Below are 24,829 nucleotides of genomic sequence, written 5' to 3' on the forward strand. Positions count from 1 at the left end.
CTCAAATTATTAAAAAATTTATCAATTAGTTCATCCATATCACGGATATTTTAGATTTTTTTTATAATACTTAACGATCAAAATTAATGGAAAAACTAACTAATAGACTTTTTAAAATGTCAGAGATATTTTAATAAATTTTTTAAATGGCGAACAATGATTCACAGCGCATGGTATCACAAAAACAATTTTTATTGAATTTTAACTTTTTATTTTTCATAATTTAAATTTTATATATTTTGATTTTTATTATTTTTGCTGAATTTAAATTTTAAATTTATTAAAATTTTTATTTATTTATAGAGATTGAGTTTGAGATTTTCTTTCTTAAATTTTGACGAAATTAAACTTTAAGAACTAAAGTGTTGAATTTAAAAAATAGAGAGACAAATATGTTAATTATATAATATCTTAGGGACGAAAATATAGTTTTTCCTTCAATTATTTGAGGGAAGGATCTATAAATGTGTAGAAATTAAATTTTAAGAACTAAAGTGTTGAGTTTTAGAAATGATAGTTCAGTCGTTTTTTCTATATATTTTTTACGGAGGAATCTTTAATTTTGATAGAATTAAATCTTAGAGATGAGATATTGGGTTTTAAAAATAGATTGACGAATCCGTTAATTACACTATATTTTAGGGATTAAAAAATAATTTTTTCTAAAATTTATATATTAAAAATTTAGTGTTTTTATAAAAATTTAATAAAAAAATTATACTTTTATAAAAAAGGAAATTGTAAAACATGACGTGTTACTCTAAATTTAGAAAACTTAAATGTACGTGGAACCACATCCACATGCCAACATCTACCAGTACAAAAAGTCAGCTAAGCTAACCCACACTCTAAGCTGCCACCTTTCCTATATATGCCCCCCATTGAGCCTCCCCTTTCTCCACTGTCCTTGAGCTTGTTGAGCCTCCACCTCTTTCTTGGATCTGGTCTCGTCATTTAATTCTTTGTTGTTGAAAATATCAATGGCTGCATCAGTGGAGGAGATCAGAATGGCTCAAAGAGCTCAAGGTCCGGCCACCATCCTCGCCATTGGCACTGCCACTCCCTCTAACTATTTCATCCAGGCTGATTACCCTGATTTTTACTTTAGGGTCACTAGAAGCGAGCACATGACCAACTTGAAAGAAAAGTTCAAGCGAATCTGTACGTATATTGAAATTTGTTTAAAATTAATTAAAAAGATTAATATACAAATTTAGATATAGCTTGTTTATATAGCTCAAGCTAACTATTCCTCATTACTGTTGTCTTATTTTTGTTAACAGGTGACAAATCTATGATTAAAAAACGTTACATGCATTTAAATGAAGAAATCTTGAAAGAGAATTCCAATATGTGTGCATATTGGGAACCATCCCTTGATGCTCGTCAAGACATTGCAGTGGTCGAGGTTCCAAAGCTGGGGAAGGAAGCGGCAATTAAGGCTATCGAAGAATGGGGCCAACCCAAGTCCAAGATCACCCACCTTATTTTTTGCACAACTGCTGGTGTTGACATGCCTGGTTGTGACTACCAGCTCACTAAGCTGCTCGGTCTTCATCTCTCTGTCAAGCGATATATGTTATATCAGCAAGGCTGCTTTGCCGGCGGGACGGTTCTCCGTCTGGCTAAGGACTTGGCTGAGAATAATAAGGGTGCTCGAGTTCTTGTTGTGTGCTCTGAGATCACAACTATGATTTTTCGTGGTCCTTCTGATACCCACTTGGATTCTTTAGTGTGTCAAGCTCTTTTCGGGGATGGAGCTGGAGCTTTAATTGTTGGATCTGATCCTGATGACACTATCGAGCACCCACTATTTCAACTCGTCTCAAGTGCACAAACTATCATTCCTAACTCTGATGCTGCCCTTAAGTTACACGTACGTGAAGTGGGTCTCACCTTTCACTTGCTAAAAGAAGTTCCAGAGTTGATTTCAAAAAATATAGAAAAACCCCTAGCGGAATCATTTAATCCAATAGGTATCAGTGATTGGAACTCCATATTCTGGATAGTTCACCCAGGTGGTGCAGCAATTCTCGACCAAATTGAAAAGAAATTGGATTTGAAACCTGAAAAAATGAGGGCGTCAAGGCATGTTTTAAGCGAGTATGGAAACCTAACAAGTGCTTGTGTGTTATTTATTCTGGACGAGATGAGAAAAAAGTCTTTTGAGGAAGGCAAGGTCACCACCGGAGAAGGAGTGGAGTGGGGTGTGTTGTTTGGGTTTGGCCCTGGTCTAACGGTGGAGACGATTGTGCTACATAGCGTCCCAACTGGAGCAAAGAAATAAATTATTCACCAGAGATGGGAATAAGAATAAGAGTCAGATTTTATTTCCATATTTAAGTTATTGTAAGGTCTGTGTGAAGAGTCTAGTTTATTTTCAGATGTGGCATATGCATGAAGAATGGAATTTGAAGCATAAATATTTGAACCAAAACCCAACTTTATGATGTGGGCATGAATTTGTTGAGTCTTCTCGATGGCTGACAGACAGGAACGGGCAAAAATTTTAGCAGTAAGGGAAATGTGTAAGCATTGTGTGGAACTGAATCACAGAGCATTTGATGATACAGCATCAATGCAAGGTTTAATGCTGTCAGCATATCCTCAGATCATCTTGTTCCACATGAAGTGTTGAGTCTGCTGATTCTATCAAACACCATTAGGAGTGTAATCGAGCCGAGCCGAGCCGAGCTTTATAAAGCTCAAGCTCGTTTATTAAAAAAGTTTGGAAGCTCGAGCTCGAGCTCGAGCTTGACTCGAGCTCGAGCTTTTGATGATACAGCATCAATGCAAGGTTTAATGCTGTCAGCATATCCTCAGATCATCTTGTTCCACATGAAGTGTTGAGTCTGCTGATTCTATCAAACACCATTAGGAGTGTAATCGAGCCGAGCCGAGCCGAGCTTTATAAAGCTCAAGCTCGTTTATTAAAAAAGTTTGGAAGCTCGAGCTCGAGCTTGACTCGAGCTCTAATATTTGATTCGAGCTCGACTCGAGAATTAAATATTATAATCGAGCTCGATTCGAGCTCGACTCGTGAAAGACTCGTTCGATTTAATAACGAGCCTAATTCGAGCTCGAGCTCGAAAAGGTCGATTAAGAAGCTCGTTAATAAAACTCGAGCTCGAACTCGGAAAGCTCGATTAAGAAACTCGTTAAAAAAACTCGAGACCGAGCTCAAAATTAAAAAGTTTGGTTTGAGCTCAAGTTCAGGCTCGAACTCGAATTAATAATTACACTTTAATTAGTTTTTAATTATCATTAATTTAAATAATATAAAAAAAGAGAGTATACATAAAAAAAAATTTATGTAACACAATTTATAACTAAAATAACACAAATAAATATAAATTCAACAACATAATAAAATTAGATTACACACAAAGTTTACTATCAAACGAATAAAATTGATTCCAACTTCCAACAGTTGAAACAAGCTAATATAATTTAATTATCTTCATAATCATCTTCATGCTTGTTCAATTAGTTAACTTGAATTTCAACTTCAACATCCATATAACCTTAATTAATTATTATTAATATACTTTGATAATTATTATCATCTTTTATATTGTATGCTTAATTATATACAAAAAAATTTTTATAATTATACTTTAATTTTAAAATGTATATAATTTTTACAACTCAATTTATCATGTAGTACTATAATTTTAAAGAATACTTATTATAATAATTAATATTAATTATTTGTGATTATACATTAATTTTATGGAATCTTATTATAATAATTATATACAAAAGATTTTTATAATTTAATTTTAAAGAATATTAATTATAATAATTAATCTTAATTATTTATAATTTTCAATACTATAATTTTCAAGTATTTATAATAGTTTAAATTTTATAACTTTATAGTTATTTTTATTTTTTTAATAATATATGAACTTGTTCATAAATTTATTTAACGAATTGGTTCACCAATTTATTTAAACAATATTACTCACGAGCCTATTTAATGAGCTTGCTCGCGAGTCTTCTCAAAGAGCCAGCTCGCGAGCCTTCTCAACGAGCCAGCTCGCGAGCCTAAAAACGAGCCAGCTCGCGAGCCTTAACGAGCCGAATACTATGGAGTTCAAGCTCAGCTCGTTTAAGTGACGAGCCTCAAAATTGAGCTCGAGCTTGGCTCGTTTAAAAAACGAGCCGAACTCGGTCGAGTTTTTATCGAGTCGAGTCTCGAGTAGCTCACGAATAGCTTGGCTCATTTACAGCCCTAATCACCATATGGGCACAGGGTAAGATTTTGTGAGATAGTCTCTAAGATAAGGCCGGTTTTGAACATATGGGCATGGATTTGCTTTAATTCCTCCATACTTGAACATCTTTCGAGCAGAGATACGGTCTGTAGCATTAATCGTGTCTAAGGTGAAATGGCATGTTGTAGCAACCAATGCCATTGAGTTGCTAAACTATTTAGAAAGATTTTGTCAACGTTTCCGGTAAAGATTTTAAGGATTGCTGCTACTGCCTCTGTGACTTCTGATGTTTTTATTTATTTGCTGTTTATTATTCTCATTATTATCTTTTTCAGAATGATTTTGGATAATGTTATTGATATGTGGCAGAATCCCACCAAAAAAAATTTAGATATGACTGAAGAAAAATGATGTTTATTAAAGATAAAATTAAAATTTAAAAACTCTGTCTCATTTTTCACCTATTTTTAATTAAAAGGAAAACATTATCTTTCTAATAATATAAAAATATTTTAATAAATTTTTAAAAATGTAAAAATCGACTAAGTAGATTTAGGGGTGAGCATTCGGTCGGTTCGGTTCAAAACCGAACCGAACCGAATAAACCGAAAATCAAAATTTGAGTATTTATGAAAACCGAACCGAACCGATTTTGGTCAGAAACCGAATCGAACCGAACCGGTCTGATTCGGTTCGGTTCAGTTTGATCAGTTTCGATTTTTAATAATTTTTTTATTTTTTACACTTTATTTTTAATATTTTAAAATTTAATTAAAATATTTTAATTTTAATATGATTTAATTTCTATATATTATTGAAAAAACATATTATTATTACTAATCGGTTCGGTTTGGTTTTTTCGGTTTTTTTCTGATCAAAACCGAACCGAACCGAAATAACCAAAATTTTTGAAATTGAAAACCGAACCGAACCGAAATATATAAAAAACCAAACCAAAATTTTAAATCAGTTCGGTTCGGTCGATTTTTTCGATTTGAACCGAATACTGCTCACCCCTAAGTAGATTCAAATAACTTTCGAATTTATTTTTCATTCAACAAAAAATGATTAATTTAAATTATTTAATAGTTTCGTACTAACTATTATATAACATTCGAAATTTTTATAACAAAAAATGATTAATTTAAATTATTTAGTAGTTTCGTACTAACTATTATATAACATTCGGAATTTTTATATTCCGTCAACATGGGATTCAAGCAAGCAGGTGAATTTTATACTCTCTCCGGTTAAATTTGCGACCTTGTTGTTGCGACTAAATCGGAACGTCACAATTGAATCGAATACAATTATTAAACCAAAATCAAACCTTTGAATATTGTGATTCGCTAGTATTTCGAGTGGCTCCACAACGTTTCACAAAACCTGCCCTTATAAAATTTATTAATAATAATAGTATATACTCTAGAATAATTCTAGTAAATTTTTTAAATATGGATGGGACATTTAATTAAGAGTTACGAAGGGTTAAGCGGGGACATGTAGGTATTGCTCCTCTGGAAATTTAATTTTTAAATGAGATTATGTGGAATAAAAACTTATTTCAAACATATTACTATATTTAGCTTCCTATTTTTTGAAAGAAATTTAAAAAATATTTTTTTATTAATTTAACTAAATAAAAAATAATGAATTTAAATTATATTTATACTAAATCTAATTCCAATTAAATTATAATTAGTTTCATACAATTATCTTAAATTTAAACTTATTAAATGTATATTTTATTTTTATTAAATATAAATACCGCTATTGAATATTTTAATATCATAAATATAAATATTATATTAATTTATTAAATATAAATATTATATTGATGTTACTAAACTTTGAAAAAAATTCATATCATATTGGAATCAAATTTATATGGATACGGTTGTAACCACTAGGGATGTAAACGGGTACCCGCGAAAATTAAACTACTCGAATCCGAACTCGATTTATATTAGTAATATCTGAACCCGTTTCGAATCCGATTAAAAATTAATTTAAACTATCCGAATTCGTTACAAACCCGATTATTATTATCCGAATAAAATCCGAATTCTTTAATCTTATATATTTTAATTAATAATTTATATAAAAAATATTTTTTATTAATAATTTTCATTTAAAAAATCTAATATTTCTAAAGAATATTTAAATTTAAATTTTTAAATAAAAATATATAAAAAAATTATAAATATTATTGTAAAATATATTTTTATATTAAATTAATTATTTATATAAACGGATTCGGATAGTGGATATCCTGTACATAAAATTTGAATTCGATCCAAATTCACAATAGATATTATTTTTAAAACTCGAATCCATCCCAAACCTGATTATAACTATCTAATCCATCACAAACCCGATTATAACTATCTAAATCCATTTTATTAGAATTTGGTAGGATCGAATACCTAAAAATATCCGATTCGTTGTCATCCCTAGTACCCACCGATCCAAATTGCCATCCTTAAAAAAGATTTAAAATTGAATAGATTTTTGAGAACTAGCGGCGATTTGAAGAAATAAAAGAAGCATTTATTGTGACTGTCCTATTGAAAACAATGTGGCCTGTAATATCACCTCCTTGTCTAGCTAGAATTATTATGACAAGAAAATTTTCTCAAACTAATCAAGACAAATTAAAATGGAAGGCGACAAAGATAGGAAGGATGTTGAAAATCACGAAGACAAATTAATTATGAGGAATCGATTTTATTAATTATTTAATTTTTAAATTTCCATTTATTTTTTAACATGGATAAGAAAATTTTATTAAATTATGAAATTTTTTAAATAATTTATTCGATTTAAACCGAAATAAAATACCAAAACTGAAAGCGAGCATATTGACGAGTCTTATGTACTAGAATATGAGAGGATTTATCCGCTTATTTTTAAATTCACGAAATTGAAACACCTATAAATTTGAAGTAAGGAATAAACATGTTTTTGTACTTAAATGGGCGGTGGTTCTCATGGCTAGGCCGTGAAAAAGACTCCTTACGCACGACCTAGCCATGAGATATTTCAAAAAGAGCTGATTTTTAATTTTATTTTAGCTTTAAATCTTAGGTTAAATATCAAAACACTATAAAAACTTCATTTTCTCCCATTCACAAGAGCGAGCCATCTTAGAAGTCTTTCAAAAATTCATTTTTTAATGGTCACTTTCTACTAAAAGGGAGAAGAAGAGTGCTTCATGGAAAGAGGGGCGATTGGCTCAAGAAATTGAAGTTTGTTTGCTTTCCTCCATTAGAATTTTTTTTCTCTTCTTCTTCTCCCTTAGACTCTATTTTATTAATATTAATTTGTATTTTGTTATAGAGATGGTTGTAAATTTTATAATTTTTGTTAGAAATGAACTCATGCATGTTTAACTTGAACCCTTATTATATTTTGGATTTATGTATTAATTTTCCTTATTAATGCAAATGTTTATTATTGTGCTTAATACTTTTGAACTCTATTGTGTTGCTTGAATGATTTGACTCATAGTCAGTACTGGGAAAAAATATTGTGAATCGGATTAAAATAGTAAATATCTTAGAAATTTTAGCTTGAGTGGGAACTATATAGTTAAACTCCTTGAGATTTGAAATTAATTCTAACTTATACTTAATAAACTAATTAAGGTTTACTATTGCAAAATAGGATTTAAGATTTAATTAGTACTTTTAATAGAACTTGAAAAATGATATTACATAGATTAGAGTTATACTTTTCGTGTATTAATAATTAAATTGATTATTAAACATAAGTGCTGATTTTGATATTGGGTTGAGTGAAATCAATGCTCTAGATACCTATTTTCTTGATTTCTTAATTCTATTATTCATAGTTTCTCTTAATTTTATTTTAAGTTTATTTTAGTTTATTAGATTTTAGTTTAACTAATTTAATCTCATTCCATTTTGATAATCTCAATATTAGTAAAAATTAATATAAGTTTTTTTTACTTAATTCCAATCGCTGTGGAGATGATACTCACTCATCACTTTATTAATTGAATCGATTTCATATACTTGCGGATTTTGCACATCAGTCTAATTTCAGACAAAATCATAAATAAGAGTCAAATAAGAAATCCTTGCTCTACCAAAACTTTATAGTAGACTTCAAATCCCATTAGGATAGGACTTTTGACAAGTTATATATATAGGCAGATATGTGTACTTTATGTCATTAATCAACCTTTTCACTAAATATACCCTTTATCCTTTATTGACTTAACAATAAGAGGTTTTACCAATCAAATCACCCGGTGCTCTTATTATATTATAGATTCAAATCCGAAGAAAGAGCTGGGGAAACATGATTGGCGCCATATGCGGAAACGAAAATTTTATCATAGGAATACAAATTTTGTGATCGTTTGCTTCAGTTCTTTCCTTTGATGGTTCCTAATCCTATCACCTCTAATCGCGGTATGGATAATAATGATACCACCAAAGTAGGCAATAACGAAAACCTCATAAGCATAGAAAATCTTTTCGGGGGATGAGTCATTGACTTGAGAGCAGCTCTTAGAGAAATTAAGAATGTTGATAGAACTCCTGAAGAAATGAGAGGGGGGTGGCATCCCGCAAGGGAACCAAATTATTCGTGCAAAGGAGAATATGGATGACACCTGGGAAAGGATGGCAGAAAGCCGAGAAACCGAAGGAACGAAAACTAGAAACCATGAAGGAAGGTAGTTAGAAGCGAGGTGGATGCTATGAGGAAAATTCAAAAGGAGCAGTTAGATAATGACTTTGGAAACAAAAATGTTTCTCCCCTTTCTCATGAGATACTAGCTGAGACTTTACCTTCTAAGTTTAAGCTATCTACCTCAGACAAGTATAATGGGAAGATTGACTCGGACAGCTGTTTGGCCAACTTCTTACACAATCATGCTCTTTCAGAATGTCAATGATGTGATTTTTTACCTGGTGTTTCCTTCTACCCTTATTAGATTAGCGCAAAAGTGGTATTAGCACCTTCTAACTAACTCTATTCATGACTTCAAAGAATTAGCCTATGCCTTCAAGTAGTGTTTCATTGTATCTCTTTCAAGAAGTTATCTTCAGATCTTCAAAAAGTGAGACAAGGGGAGACTAAATCCCTCAAAAGCTATGTAGATAGATTTAACGTGGAGGCAATTCAAGTGGACAACTTGAATCATAAAATAGCCTGTAAAGTAATAAAAAATGGATTTCGAAACACATGGTTTGTGAAATCATTAATAAAAAATCCAGCCAAAGACTATTACTAGTTGATGGAAAGGGCTCATAAATATATTTGCTTGGATGATAAAAAGTAAACCCAAAAAGCTAAAAGAATGGATGAGAATAGACTTTTGGATAGAAAGGGGGTACCGGGTGATAGGGAAGAGAGAGATTTTGGAACTACACCTGCCTTGATTGAAAGCAGGTCCTGTGTCCTCACGTGGATCCAGAAGAACAGTGAGCACATCAAATACCTCCGGAGAATGAATCTTAAAAGGAAAAAAAAAAAAGACAAGCAAATTATGTCGTTTTCATGATGACTATGGGCACACTATGGATGAATGTTGAAACCTGAAAGGCGAAATTGAAAAACTGGTTAAGAAAGAGGTTTTGAGCAAGTTTACTCGGCAAAGGGAAGATGGAAGGATAGAGTTCGCTGCAAAAAGGATTGCATTTGTAATAAAAGATAAAGCCAGGGATGAGAAAGATGATTATGAGATTCTAGGAACAATTAACATGATTGCAAGAGGCTCCGAATCAGTCAGGGATGAGAGGAAAAAGGAGAAAACAAGTTAGCGGGGAGGCAAACATTATGACAATAGAAACATTGTCCCAACATACAATAATTTTTGGGTTAGAAGCTAAAAACAAGATTTTGACTCCTTACTTTGATTCTTTGGTTATTTCAGCAAGAATGAACAAGTTCATAGTCAAGCGAATTCTGATTGGCATTGGGAGTTTTGTGAACCCGTTTATATTAGATGTATTTGATAAGCTAGGGCTAGACCAGAAAAAAAAATCTTTCCAAAGTCTTATATCCCCTAGTGGATTAAGTGATAAGTTAGTTTCAGTGATCGGTGTTACAAACCTAACCGTGGTAGTTGGAGATGAGAAATTCAAAAGGGAGATCTATGTTGATTTTGCAATGATGGACTTTCCTTTGTCATATAATTCGATATTTGAACAACCTATCCTTAATAATTATGGGATCATCATCAATATGGAGTAACTGTGTCTAAAACTCCCAGTCATAAGGGGAATAGCAGTGGCAAAGGGGAGCTAGAAGTCAACTCAAGGATGTTGCAAGCAATCCACCAAGTTGATCTGCCAGACTTTTCTACTAGTAGATTTTATGTAGAACGCTAAACAGACCATCTCCCTAGAATCAATAGATGATGTGACCATAGTAGAACTCAAGAAAGGGAAGAAGGTCAGGTTGGGATCAATAATAGAAGGAAAAAAAATCAAGATAAGGTCCTATAAACTTTTAGAAGCCACATATCCACTTTTGCCTAAAAACTCCAAGAAGTAACAAGGATAGATCCCATCATCATTACTCACAAGCTCAATGTGGACCCTTCTGCCAAGTCAATAAAGTAGAAAAGAGGAAATTTGCTCCCAAAAGGTAAAAGTTAATTTCTGAAAAGATCCAAAAGTTGAAAGGGGTTGGTCTGATAAAGGAAGTACAATACCCAACTTGTATAGCAAATACAGTGTTGGTCAAAAAAGCAAACGAAAAATGGAGTATGTGTGTTGATTTCATAAATTTAAACAGAGTTTGCCCAAAAGATCATTATCCCTTCCCTTCAATTGACAGGTTGGTGGATGCAACTATTATATATATCGTTTGTTTCTTATTTGATGCATTATTGAGATACCACCAGATTATGATGGATGAACCCGACGTAGAGAAGACAACCTTTAGCACTAATGGAAGAGTTTTCTATTACAGAGTTATGCCTTTCAGTCTCAAAAATGTTGGAGGAACATACCAACATCCAATGAATGGGTTATTTAAAAAGTATATCAAAAAAACTATTGAAGTTTACATTGATGATATGATTATCAGAGCAAGAGGGTGTAAGACCATGCTCACGATATCGTTATAACTTTTTATATCCTCAACTAGGCAAAAATAAAAATCAACCCTAAGAAGTGTACCTTAGTGTAACAGCCCGGAAATCCGGACTGCTACCGGCGCTAGGATCCAGATCGGCATAAGGCCGCCGGGACCCGTAGCAAGCCTAACATAACCTGTAAACATGTTTAATCCCATACATGATCAACCATATACATAAAAAGATAAAACTTTCCTTCATACATACTGTCATCAACTAACTCAACCTGTGCATACTCTGTACATATACATAACATAGTCCCTCTGTGGGATCTCATCAAGCCTCAAAGGCAAAACAACCTGTGTTGAGTTAGTTTACATAAACATCATAACATAAGATCATGTACATACAAAAGGGATTAACAATATACTACGGTCAAGCACAACTCTATCCTCAATAACCTCATTACATAACATACTGAATATTTTTACATTTCATCATAATACAATTGTCATGTCCACAATCTAACTATTACATACATATGACTTTTTCTCTTCTTGTCTTCTCTATCTATCCCATACCTGCAAGCCTGGGGGTTAGGGGAGAGGGGTGAGCTAGATGCTCAGTGAGTAGAACTATAAAAAAGAATATTTAAAACATGCTGTTATGAAATGCGTCACTGCACAAACAGATCACACCACGGATGGACTGATTCAAAAATCCTCAGCTCCATGCCCGGCCCTATTATGGGCACCACAGGACTTCGTATTGCCCGGCCCTATTATGAGCACCACAGGACTTCGTATCTCGGAGCTATTGCCCGGCCCTATTATGAGCACCACAGGACTTCGTATTCAGAGGCTAATGAATCATCCTAATGTCCATCCACTATCATCTATCACAACAATGCAATGCGGCATATTCGTGAATTCTAATGCAAACATCTTATAGTATAATCATGATGCATGAAGCATGATAAAAACATTTAATTTCTTAATTTAAAAGATGAAGTTTAGTTCCACTCACCTCTGGCTGACTCTGACAAACTCTGTAGCAGCTAGCTCACTGCTGGGGTCCTTGGTTCCTCGGGTCCGAACCTACACAGGTGGACTCCAATGAGGGACCAAACATACAGAAACATAACTCTAATGTATCCCCCAAAACCCCCCTAAAATATTATGAAAACATCACATGAAAATATGCATGAAATGGCTGAACAGGGCACTTTCGGCGGCACCTTCGGCGGCCGAAAGTCCCAGACAGAGACGAAACTCAGGTAGGTTCGGCGGCACCTTCGGCGGCCGAAAGTGCCAGACAGAGACGAAAGTCTCTGTTTGGGGGCAACTTCGGCAGCCGAAAGGCCTGCCTCCCCAGCCATGTTCGGCGGCCGAAAGTACCTTCGGCTGCCGAACCTGGTTTCTGCCAAAGGGCAGAAACTTGGCTCCCTTTGCACATTTCGCCTCCAAACCTTCCAAACATGCATATTTTTCAACCAAAGCATGCATACAAGTTCCTAGGGGCCTCAAACATGCATATACCCCGTCTACAACACTTCAATCACACACAATCAAGCTACATTGTTCAAAATCACAACATACACCCATAAACCTAACCATGAACTAAACATGCATTCTACCCCATAGATCTTACTCAAAGCTTGTTTAAAACATAAAAAGAGTTCAAGATCGACCCTTACCTCTTGAAGAAACGAGAGGAAAACGACCTTGACTCGAAGATGGGAGGATTGAGCTCCTTGAACCTCAAAGTTCCAAAACGTGCTTAAAACTTGTAAATCTTCAAAACAAATGTTATAAACTTGTAAAAATCATGGAAAAAGGAAGGAAAATCTCAAGATTGAGCAAAGATGGCGGAGAGCTCACCTTGGCCGAAATGGGGAGAAAAAGCTCGCCCGTTTTCGGCTAAGGGACCCTTTTATAGTGGCTGGCCAGGCCACGTTCGGGGGCCGAATGTGCCTCCGCATCCATGCAATGTTCGGCGGCCGAACATAAGGTTCGACGGCCGAACCTGCACTTCCCTCACTCATGCTTTCGGGGGCCTAACGTGCCTCCAAACGCATACATGTTCGGCGGCCGAACTTGACTTTCGGCGGCCGAACCTGGGTTTTCCTCCAAGGACTTTTCATGCAAAAACTCATTTAGTTTCATACTTAAAATCATAAAACACATTAAAACATTTTTATAAAAACATGGTTTTACCCTACTAGAGGCTTCCGACATCCGAGATTCCACCGGACGGTAGGAATTCCGATACCGGAGTCTAGCCGAGTATTATATTCTCCCCCCCTTAAGAACATTCGTCCCCGAATGTTCCTCAACTAGTACATGCATATCACAACAATCATATAGCATACGTATACACCACAAGATTCACATATACACTAACCTCTAAAAGAGATGGGGATATTGCTGGAGCATAGACTCCCGTGTCTCCCAAGTGCATTCTTCCATATTGTGGTGGTTCCACAGGACTTTCACCATCGGGATTTCCTTGTTCCTTAGCTTTCTGATTTGGGTGTCTATGATCCGTACTGGCTGCTCAACATAGGTGAGATCCTCTTGGATCTCCACATCAGGCTCACTAAGAACCTTGCTCGGATCTGACATGAACTTTCTCAGCATGGAAACATGGAAAACCGGATGGATTCTCTCCATAGAAGCAGGCAAGTCCAGCTTGTACGATACACTCCCAACCTTTTGCAGGACCTCAAAGGGTCCAATGTACCGTGGAGCTAGCTTACCTTTCTTCCCAAACCGAACCACCCCTTTCATTGGAGACACCTTGAGCAAAACAAGATCCCCCTCCTGAAACTCTACTAGTCTTCTGCGGATGTCTGCATAACTCTTCTGTCTGCTTGCAGCAGTCTTGATTCTTTCTCTGATTAAGGGTACCACCCTGCTGGTGATCTCTACTAGCTCAGGCCCTGCCAAGGCCCTTTCTCCAACTTCCTCCCAGCAAACAGGTGACCTGCACTTCCTCCCGTACAAAGCTTCATATGGAGCCATACCGATGCTAGCATGATGGCTGTTATTGTAGGCAAACTCCACCAAAGGTAGATGCTGCCTCCAAGAACCGCCAAAGTCCAGCACACACATTCTTAGCATATCTTCTATGGTCTGGATGGTCCTCTCTGACTGTCCGTCTGTCTGTGGATGGAAGGCAGTGCTAAAGTCCAACCTGGTACCCATGGCATTCTGCAGACTCCGCCAAAACCTGGAGGTGAACTGGGGCCCTCTATCTGACACTATAGAAACAGGAACCCCATGCAGTCTGACTATCTCATCAACGTACACCTGCGCCAACTTGTCCACAGAATAGCCACTCCTGACAGGGATGAAGTGAGCAGATTTGGTGAGTCTGTCCACAATCACCCATATGGAGTCCAATCTGTTGGACGCTGCCGGTAACCCCACTACGAAGTCCATAGCTATATTCTCCCATTTCCACTCTGGAATAGGTAGCGGGTTAAGCATTCCAGCCGGCTTCTGATGTTCCAGCTTCACCCTCTGACAAACTTCGCAGGCTGACACAAACTGTGCCACTTCTCTCTTCATAGCTGGCCACCAATAAACTTTCTTCAGATCCTGATACATTTTGGTGGCTCCGGGGTGAATGCTGTATCTTGCATTATGAGCCTCTCTCATAATGTCTCCTTTTAGCCCTATGTCATCTGGTACACATAAACGACTCCCATAGCGGAGGATCCCCTTGTCGTCAAATCTGAATTCACTGTCCTTGCCTGACTGAACAGTCCTGGCAATCTTCACTAATTCTGGGTCCTCATGCTGTTTCTGAGCCACCTGCTCCAGAAACACGGGTGTCACTTTCATCTGAGCAACCAAGGCGCCTGTACCAGACAACTCCAATTGTAGACCTTCATCAATGAGCTTGTAAAACTCCTTCACCACTGGTCTCCTCTCTGCCGTGATGTGGGATAGACTGCCTAGTGACTTCCGGCTTAGAGCGTCTGCCACGACATTCGCCTTACCCGGATGGTACTGAATCTTGCAATCATAGTCACTCAGCAGCTCTACCCATCTCCTCTGCCTCAAGTTCAAATCCCTCTGACTCAAGATGTACTGCAAGCTTTTATGATCTGTGAAGATCTCACATTTTACCCCATAGAGGTAGTGCCTCCACATCTTGAGCGCAAAGATTACTGCTGCCATCTCAAGGTCATGTGTGGGGTAATTCAACTCATGCTTCTTTAGCTGCCTAGAAGCATAAGCAATCACCCTCTCATTCTGCATAAGCACACAGCCCAGTCCCACACGGGAAGCATCACAAAAGACTGTAAAGTCCTCATCACTAGATGGCAGAGCTAAAACTGGTGCTGAAGTCAACCTCTTCTTAAGCTCTTCAAAACTCTCTTCGCACTGGTCGGTCCACAGAAACTTCTGATTCTTCCTGGTTAGTCTGGTCAGAGGAGCTGCTATTTTTGAGAAGTCCTGCACGAACCTTCTGTAGTAACTCGCCAAACCCAAGAAACTTCTAATCTCTGTCACTGAAGTGGGTCTAGGCCAGTTAGCCACAGTCTCTGTCTTCTTGGGGTCTACCTCAATCCCATTCTCTGACACTACATGCCCCAAGAACGAAATGCTCCTCAGCCAGAATTCACATTTAGAGAACTTGGCATACAAGCCATGTTCCCTCAAGGTCTGTAGAACCAACCTCAGATGATGGGCATGCTCCTCTGCATTCCTGGAATACACTAAGATATCATCTATGAAGACAATAACAAAGTGATCCAGGTATTGACTAAACACCCTATTCATGAGATCCATGAATGCTGCAGGGGCGTTGGTTAACCCGAACGGCATTACAAGGAACTCAAAATGCCCATATCTGGTCCTGAAAGCTGTCTTTGGTACGTCCTCTTCCCTGATCCTCAACTGATGATACCCGGACCTCAGATCTATTTTGGAGAAACAACCCGCTCCTGCTAGCTGGTCGAATAGATCGTCGATCCTTGGCAATGGGTACTTGTTCTTGGTAGTGACTTTGTTCAACTGTCTGTAGTCGATACAAAGTCTAAGGGATCCATCCTTCTTTCTCACAAACAAGACTGGAGCACCCCAGGGTGAGGTACTCGGTCGGATGAAGCCCTTGTCTACCAGCTCCTGCAACTGCTCCTTCAACTCTTTCAATTCTGCTGGCGCCATCCTGTAGGGAGGGATAGAGATCGGTCGGGTTCCAGGCATCAGTTCTATCTCGAACTCTATCTCCCTAGCAGGTGGTAAACCTGGCAGTTCGTCTGGGAACACATCTAAGAACTCTCTCACCACTGGCACCGAGGCGGGCTCTCTAACCTGACTGCTAAGCTCTCTCACATGAGCCAAATACCCCTGACATCCCCTCCTAAGCAACCTACGAGCCTGAAGAGCTGAGATCATACCTCTAGGTGTACCCCTCCTGTCTCCTCTGAAGACAACCTCTGATCCATCCTGACCTCTGAACCTGACTACCTTGTCCCTGCAGTCCAAGGTAGCACCATGGGTAGATAACCAGTCCATCCCTAGAATGACGTCAAAATCTGTCAAATCTAGAACCACTAGGTCGGCGGACAAGCATCTTCCCTCAACAAACACAGGACTACACTGGCAGACTGACTCTGCCACTGATGGATCACACTTGGGTCCACTGACCCAGAGAGGACACTCTAACCCAGAAGTCATCAGACCTAACCTCCCCACGGCTCTCGGAGCAATAAAAGAATGAGATGCACCAGGGTCCATCAAGGCATACACATCTGAACAACCAATGATTAAGTTACCTGCCACCACGGTGTTAGATGCATCTGCCTCTTGCTGAGTCATTGTGAAGATCCGTGCTGGAGCTGATGGACCTTCACCTCTGAAACCTGCTGAAGAAGAGGCTGCTCCTCTCCCTCTACCTCTGCCACTGGCCTGAGTTATGGCTGGAGCTGCTGGCTGCGCTACACTGCCTGAAGCTGTCTGCTGGGACTGAGCCATCGGGGCCGCTCTTGGACAATCTCTAGCTATATGCCCCTCCTGACCACATCTAAAACAGGCTGTAGTCCCTAATCGACACACTCCCTTGTGTGGTCTGCCACACCTTGCACAAACTGCATTATCCGCACCAGAGCTTGAGCCACTTCCAAATCCCAGACTAGACTTGACCTTGTTCCAGAACTTATTCTTTTTACCCTTGGGCTTACCCCATCTCTTACTGCCTGAAGCTGCTGCACTCAAGGTAGAGGGATCTAACCTTCCCCCACCCGGAGTTTTAGAACCAGAAGCTTGTGCCACTGTCTGCTTAACTGTCCCCTGAACGATGGCACTGGCCTCCATTTTCCTGGCCATATCTACTATGGCATGGAAGCTCTCCCTGTCCACTGACTGAATCAAGGAGGAATACCTGGAATGGAGTTTCATGACATACCTCCTTGATCTCTTTGAATCTGTGTCCAGACTCTGTCCAGAAAAAGGCAACAGCTCCATAAATCTGTCGGTATACTCTTCTACACTCATTTCGTCCGTCTGCCTCAACTGTTCAAACTCTATCATCTTCAGCTCCCTTGAACTATCGGGAAAAGCCCATCCTGCAAACTCGTTTGCAAACTCTTCCCAAGTCATGCTGTCCACTCTCGGGTTCACATAATTCTTGAACCACTCTCGTGCCTTCTTGCACTTAAGCGTGAACCCGGCCATCTGAATGGCTCTACTATCATCAGCCCCAATCTCATCTGTGATTATTTTAACCCTTTCAAGATACACAAATGGGTCATCCCCTTTTTCATACTAGGGAGCACCCAATTTCATGTAGTCAGTCATCTTGACCTTGCTCCCACTGGCTGAGCTAGGTCTAGAAGGTTGAGTAACTGGGGCTGCTGGTTCTGCTGGTGGTGGAGATGGTACAACATTTTCTGAGGTAGGGTTTGCTGGATTTGGATAGTAGGGTGGAGGTGGATACATTGGGTACTGAGAGTACGGTGGGTAGTATGGTGGGTATGGCATCTGCGTGGGATAAGGGGTGAAACTAGGGTAATCCGATGTACCTCCCATCGAATACCCGGGATGTTGTGAGAAATGTGGGTAGTGAGGTGGCTGTACAAATCCCGAGGCCTGAGTGCCTCCTTGGGACTCTCCCATTCCTTCTTCTGACATACTGACTCCCAAACTGCCATCCCTTCTCTGATCTACATCCATATCATCCCCCATATCCTCTGACGCTCCTCCCTGAACTGTTCCTCTAACTGACCTGCTTCTACCCAGATCCAAAGACCTTCTAGGGTCTCTTACTGCTTTGTCCCGGTTGGACATGCTTGACATTGCCCTAGGCAATGTAGGAGGACGGGCGCTCATGCCCTCATCCTCAGGTGGCACTCCAGTCAATCTCGCTGATCGACGAGTTCCCCTCATCCTGTTTTCTGAAAAACAGTACACATCACAAGCAAACATTAGCATCATATGGTTCATGTGGGCACACATGAACCCGCATCACATACATCACATATCATAGCGTATCATTAATGCACATGCATAAAATCATGGCATTTCACTTCATCATGCAAGACAGGACTCCACATCCTATCCTAGTGGACATGATCTTTCCTATTGTGCTTGACCTTCTATAACATCTATGAGCCCGACACTCTAGGTCCGACCATATGAACCTAGGGCTCTGATACCACTCTGTAACAGCCCGGAAATCCGGACCGCTACCGGCGCTAGGATCCAGATCGGCATAAGGCCGCCGGGACCCATAGCAAGCCTAACATAACCTGTAAACATGTTTAATCCCATACATGATCAACCATATACATAAAAAGATAAAACTTTCCTTCATACATACTGTCATCAACTAACTCAACCTGTGCATACTCTGTACATATACATAACATAGTCCCTCTGTGGGATCTCATCAAGTCTCAAAGGCAAAACAACCTGTGTTGAGTTAGTTTACATAAACATCATAACATAAGATCATGTACATACAAAAGGGATTAACAATATACTACGGTCAAGCACAACTCTATCCTCAATAACCTCATTACATAACATACTGAATATTTTTACATTTCATCATAATACAATTGTCATGTCCACAATCTAACTATTACATACATATGACTTTTTCTCTTCTTGTCTTCTCTATCTATCCCGTACCTGCAAGCCTGGGGGTTAGGGGAGAGGGGTGAGCTAGATGCCCAGTGAGTAGAACTATAAAAAAGAATATTTAAAATATGCTGTTATGAAATGCGTCACTGCACAAACAGATCACACCACGGATGGACTGATTCAAAAATCCTCAGCTCCATGCCCGGCCCTATTATGGGCACCATAGGACTTCGTATTGCCCGGCCCTATTATGAGCACCACAGGACTTCGTATCTCGGAGCTATTGCCCGGCCCTATTATGGGCACCACAGGACTTCGTATTCAGAGGCTAATGAATCATCCTAATGTCCATCCATTATCATCTATCACAACAATGCAATGCGGCATATTCGTGAATTCTAATGCAAACATCCTATAGTATAATCATGATGCATGAAGCATGATAAAAACATTTAATTTCTTAATTTAAAAGATGAAGTTTAGTTCCACTCACCTCTGGCTGACTCTGACAAACTCTGTAGCAGCTGGCTCACTGCTGGGGTCCTTGGTTCCTCGGGTCTGAACCTACACAGGTGGACTCCAATGAGGGACCAAACATACAGAAACATAACTCTAATGTATCCCCCCAAACCCCCCTAAAATATTATGAAAACATCACATGAAAATATGCATGAAATGGCTGAACAGGGCACTTTCGGCGGCACCTTCGGCGGCCGAAAGTCCTAGACAGAGACGAAACTCAGGTAGGTTCGGCGGCACCTTCGGAGGCCGAAAGTGCCAGATAGAGACGAAAGTCTCTGTTCGGGGGCAACTTCGGCAGCCGAAAGGCCTGCCTCCCCAGCCATGTTTGGCGGCCGAAAGTACCTTCGGCTGCCGAACCTGGTTTCTGCCAAAGGGCAGAAACTTGGCTCCCTTTGCACATTTCGCCTCCAAACCTTCCAAACATGCATATTTTTCAACCAAAGCATGCATACAAGTTCCTAGGGGCCTCAAACATGCATATACCCCATCTACAACACTTCAATCACACACAATCAAGCTACATTGTTCAAAATCACAACATACACCCATAAACCTAACCATGAACTAAACATGCATTCTACCCCATAGATCTTACTCAAAGCTTGTTTAAAACATCAAAAGAGTTCAAGATCGACCCTTACCTCTTGAAGAAACGAGAGGAAAATGACCTTGACTCGAAGATGGGAGGATTGAGCTCCTTGAACCTCAAAGTTCCAAAACGTGCTTAAAACTTGTAAATCTACAAAACAAATGTTATAAACTTGTAAAAATCATGGAAAAAGGAAGGAAAATCTCAAGATTGAGCAAAGATGGCGGAGAGCTCACCTTGGCCGAAATGGGGAGAAAAAGCTCGCCCGTTTTCGGCTAAGGGACCCTTTTATAGTGGCTGGCCAGGCCACGTTCGGGGGCCGAATGTGCCTCCGCATCCATGCAATGTTCGGCGGCCGAACATAAGGTTCGGCGGCCGAACCTGCACTTCCCTCACTCATGCTTTCGGGGGCCTAACGTGCCTCCAAACGCATACATGTTCGGCGGCCGAACTTGACTTTCGGCGGCCGAACCTGGGTTTTCCTCCAAGGACTTTTCATGCAAAAACTCATTTAGTTTCATACTTAAAATAATAAAACACATTAAAACATTTTTATAAAAACATGGTTTTACCCTACTAGAGGCTTCCGACATCCGAGATTCCACCGGACGGTAGGAATTCCGATACCGGAGTCTAGCCGGGTATTACACTTAGGGTCAATACTAGGAAGCTTCTTGGATTTATGATATCAGAAAGAGGAATTGAAGCCAACCTAGAGAAAATCAAAGCAATCCTAGATATGCAACTATCCAAAATTGATCAAAGAGGTATAATATTTAAACGGGAGAATAATGACACTTGGTAGATTCATATCATGCTCATCACAAAGGTGCCTTCCTTTTTACCAAGCATTGAAAGCAAGAAAGTAGTTTCAATGTGGAGAAGGTTATCAAATTGCCTTTTAGGGGATGAAAATTTTCCTCTCAACAACACCACTACTTAACACACCTAGAGAAGGAGAGATACTATACCTATGCCTTTCGATAATAACTGAAACAATAAGTTTAGCACTAGTTCGGGATCACCATAGGGAGTAGTTTCCTATCTATTATACCAGCTAGGTATTAAAAAGAGTTGAAACCAATTACCTAGCCCTAAAAAAATTAGCATATGTAGTTTTATCGGCATCTAGAAAGTTGAGACCTTACTTTGAAGCCAACACAATTAAGATAAGAAGCAACTATCCTCTTAGAAAACTACTTCATAGGCTTGATATAGCTAGTCGATTAACCGAATGGGCAGCTTAATTGGTGCATATGATATTAGATATGCAACCCAACAAGCTCTAAAGACATAAGTCCTAGCAGATTTTATAGTAGAACTCACTCTTGTCTTTCTTCTAGAGGATGAAAAAATAGAAGAATGAAAGATTTGAGTTGATGGCACATTAGGTTCCACTGGTTCTGGAGTAGGCATACTCTTGCAAGGCCCCCATTTGATCAAGTTATGGTAGACAACAAAACTTAAATTCAGTTCTATGAATAACATAGTAGAATATGAAGCGTTGTTAATGGCATTGAGAATTCTAAAGAAGGTTGGGGCAACAAATGCTAAAAGCTTCTGTAATTTATAGCTAGTAGTCAATTAATGTCAAGGCAGCTTCCAAGTTAAGGACCCCAACCTCACAAAGTGTGAAGTCAGTCCTTACTGATTTTGAGCTTCAGAATAGAGTGATCTCCATTATCCATATATCAAGGAACGAAAATATGGAGATCGATTCCTTAACTAAACTTGCAGCAACTGGCGAACAACACTTCACTCAGGTATTGCCTCTTGAAGAGATCGATTTGCCAACAGTTGATCAAAAGGAAGCTTTCCCAATAGAAATAGGGAATATCTGGACGACTCCAATCTTCTACTATCTTACACTGCAATCCCGCTCGGAGGATAAGTTGGAAGCTAGAAGGCTAGTCATGAAAGCTTTAAATTATGGTATAGTAGATGGATATACAAAAGAGCATACCTTCAACCTTAATTGAAATGCATAACTCAAGAGGAGGGCATAAGATTCCTCTACGAATTCCATAAAGGAGTGTGTAGTAGCCATGAGGGAGCTAGAACAATTACAAGAAAGGTATTCAGGCTTGGTCCCTTTTGGCCAACAGTAATAGAGGATGAAAAAAAGTTAGTCAAAAAATGGGTCCAGTGAGAGAAGCATGACTTCATCCCTCACTCCTATGCTGAAAGACTAACAACAATCTGTAGTCCTTGGTATTTCTTTCAATGGAGTTGTAACGACCCGAAAATCGGACCGCTACCGGCGCTAGGATCCAGATCGGCTTAAGGCCGCCGGTACCCGTAGCAAGCCTGACATATAACCTGTAAACCTGTATAATCCCATACATGATCAACAACATGCATAAAAATTTAAAACTTTTCCTTCAAACATCCAACTCAACTTGAACATACATGTACATAGTCATAATCATAATCGTGATCCCTCTGTGTGATCTCATCAATGCCCCAACGGGCGATACAACATGAGATGAGTTGGCTTTCATGAACATTATAAAACATTTTTGATCATGTAATAAAAGGGATACCTCATACACAATGTCAAGCACAATATCTAATCCTCAATATCATTACATGACTGAAACTGTACTTTTATATAACATTAATACATTTATCATGTCCACACTATCTATTACATAAATTAGACTTCATTACTCTTGTAAACCTCCTGGTCTACCCTGTACCTGCAACCCTGGGAAAATGGGAGAGGGGTGAGCTACTAGAGCCTAGTGAGCAGAATAATAAAAACATTTAAATCATATGGATCATGGAATGCATCACATCACAGCTAATCACATCAAGGATGAATTTGTCACCAATAGCCCTCTACATAGTCCAACTGTGCCAGAACGTAGAATGGGTCCTGGTCTTTCCCTTACATATCATAACATAACAGTGTCCAACTGTGCCAGAATGTAGAATGGGTCCTGGTCTTTCCCTTACATAGTGCCAGCGAACGTAGAATGGGTCCCACTGGTCTTACATTCCATACCGTACATATCACATCGTCATATCATAGATCGAGGGCTATGGATCATCCAACATTCATTCACATCAACATTTAACATATACAATGCAACATATTCGTGAATTCTAATGCAAGCAACCTAATTCATCACATGGCATTCATGATGCATGAAGCATGCTAAAAAATACATTATTTACTTTAAAACATAATAGGTTATTCCACTCACCTCTGGATAGCTCTGACCAGACACTGGGGCAACAGACTCACTGCTGAGGTCCTCGGTTCCTCGGGTCCGAACCTACACAAGTGGACTCAAATGAGGGACCAAACATACATGGACATAACTCTAAACTATTCCCCAAAAACCCCCCCAAAACATCATGAAACAATCATAGAAAAACATGCAAGAAAGGGCTGGACAGGGCACTTTCGGCGGCAGGTTCGGCGGCCGAAAGTCCCTCCAGAGCCGAAAGTCAGGCAGGTTCGGCGGCACCTTCGGCGGCCGAAACTCCCAGACAGAGGCGAAACTCATGCATGTTTGGCGGCACTTTCGGAGGCCGAAACTCCCAGACAGAGACGAAAGTCTCCTTTCGGGGGCAAGCTTCGGCAGCCGAAGGCTGCCTCCACAAGCATGTTCGGCAGCCGAAGGGACTTTCGGTCCCTTCGGCTGCCGAACCTGGTTTCTCCCAGAATGGCAGAAACTCAGTTCTCTTATGCATTTTTGCCTCCAAACTCATCCAAACATGCATAAACCTATTCTACAACATTCATACACAAGAATACAAGTTCCTAGGGGCATCAACTAACTAAAACCCCATCTATAACACATCCAACATACATTTGCAAGCCACATTGTTCAAAAATCACATCAAAAACCCATAAACATAACTATGACCTAAACATGCATTCTACCCCCATGAACTTCATAAAACTTACTTAAAACATACTATAAGCTAGAGATCGACTCTTACCTCTTGAAGATCGAGAGTAGAGGCGACCAAACTTGGAGTTGGAAGAGATTTGAGTTCTTGAACCTCAAAGCTCCAAAACTTTGCTCAAAAGCTCAAATCTTCAAAACGAAGTTAAAACAAGTGAAAAACTTGAAAGATCTAGAGGAAAAACATCAAAGATCAGTGAGGGGCAGCAGAAAGCTCACCTTGGCCGAAAATGGGGAAAAGCTCGCCCGTTTTCGGCTAAGGGACCCTTTTATAGTGGCTGGCCAGGCCACGTTCGGGGGCCGAATGTGCCTCCGCATGCATGCCATGTTCGGCGGCCGAACTTGAGGTTCGGCGGCCGAACCTGGACTTCCCTCACTTGTGCTTTCGGGGGCCTAAAGGCGCTCCCGAAGGCATGCATGTT

At 39.1% G+C, this 24,829-nt stretch overlaps 1 protein-coding gene across 2 annotated transcripts; it reads left to right on the forward strand.

Moving 5' to 3' along the window:
* The first annotated feature begins 886 nt into the window (after positions 1-886).
* Positions 887-2,463, forward strand: LOC110625882 (chalcone synthase 3). Of its 2 annotated transcripts, XM_021771571.2 has the most exons (3): positions 887-1,161; positions 1,284-2,226; positions 2,335-2,463. In XM_021771571.2, the coding sequence occupies exons 1-3, from the start codon at positions 981-983 to the stop codon at positions 2,351-2,353; spliced, it is 1,143 nt and encodes a 380-aa protein (XP_021627263.1). In that variant the 5' UTR covers positions 887-980; the 3' UTR covers positions 2,354-2,463. The 2 variants fall into 2 exon arrangements, with proteins under 2 accessions (XP_021627263.1, XP_021627262.1); XM_021771570.2 differs by having other exon boundaries at positions 889-1,161; positions 1,284-2,463.
* The last annotated feature ends 22,366 nt before the right edge of the window (positions 2,464-24,829 follow it).

The sequence above is a fragment of the Manihot esculenta genome, chromosome 11 (genome assembly GCF_001659605.2).
Source record: "Manihot esculenta cultivar AM560-2 chromosome 11, M.esculenta_v8, whole genome shotgun sequence".
Classification (NCBI taxonomy): Eukaryota; Viridiplantae; Streptophyta; class Magnoliopsida; order Malpighiales; family Euphorbiaceae; genus Manihot; species Manihot esculenta.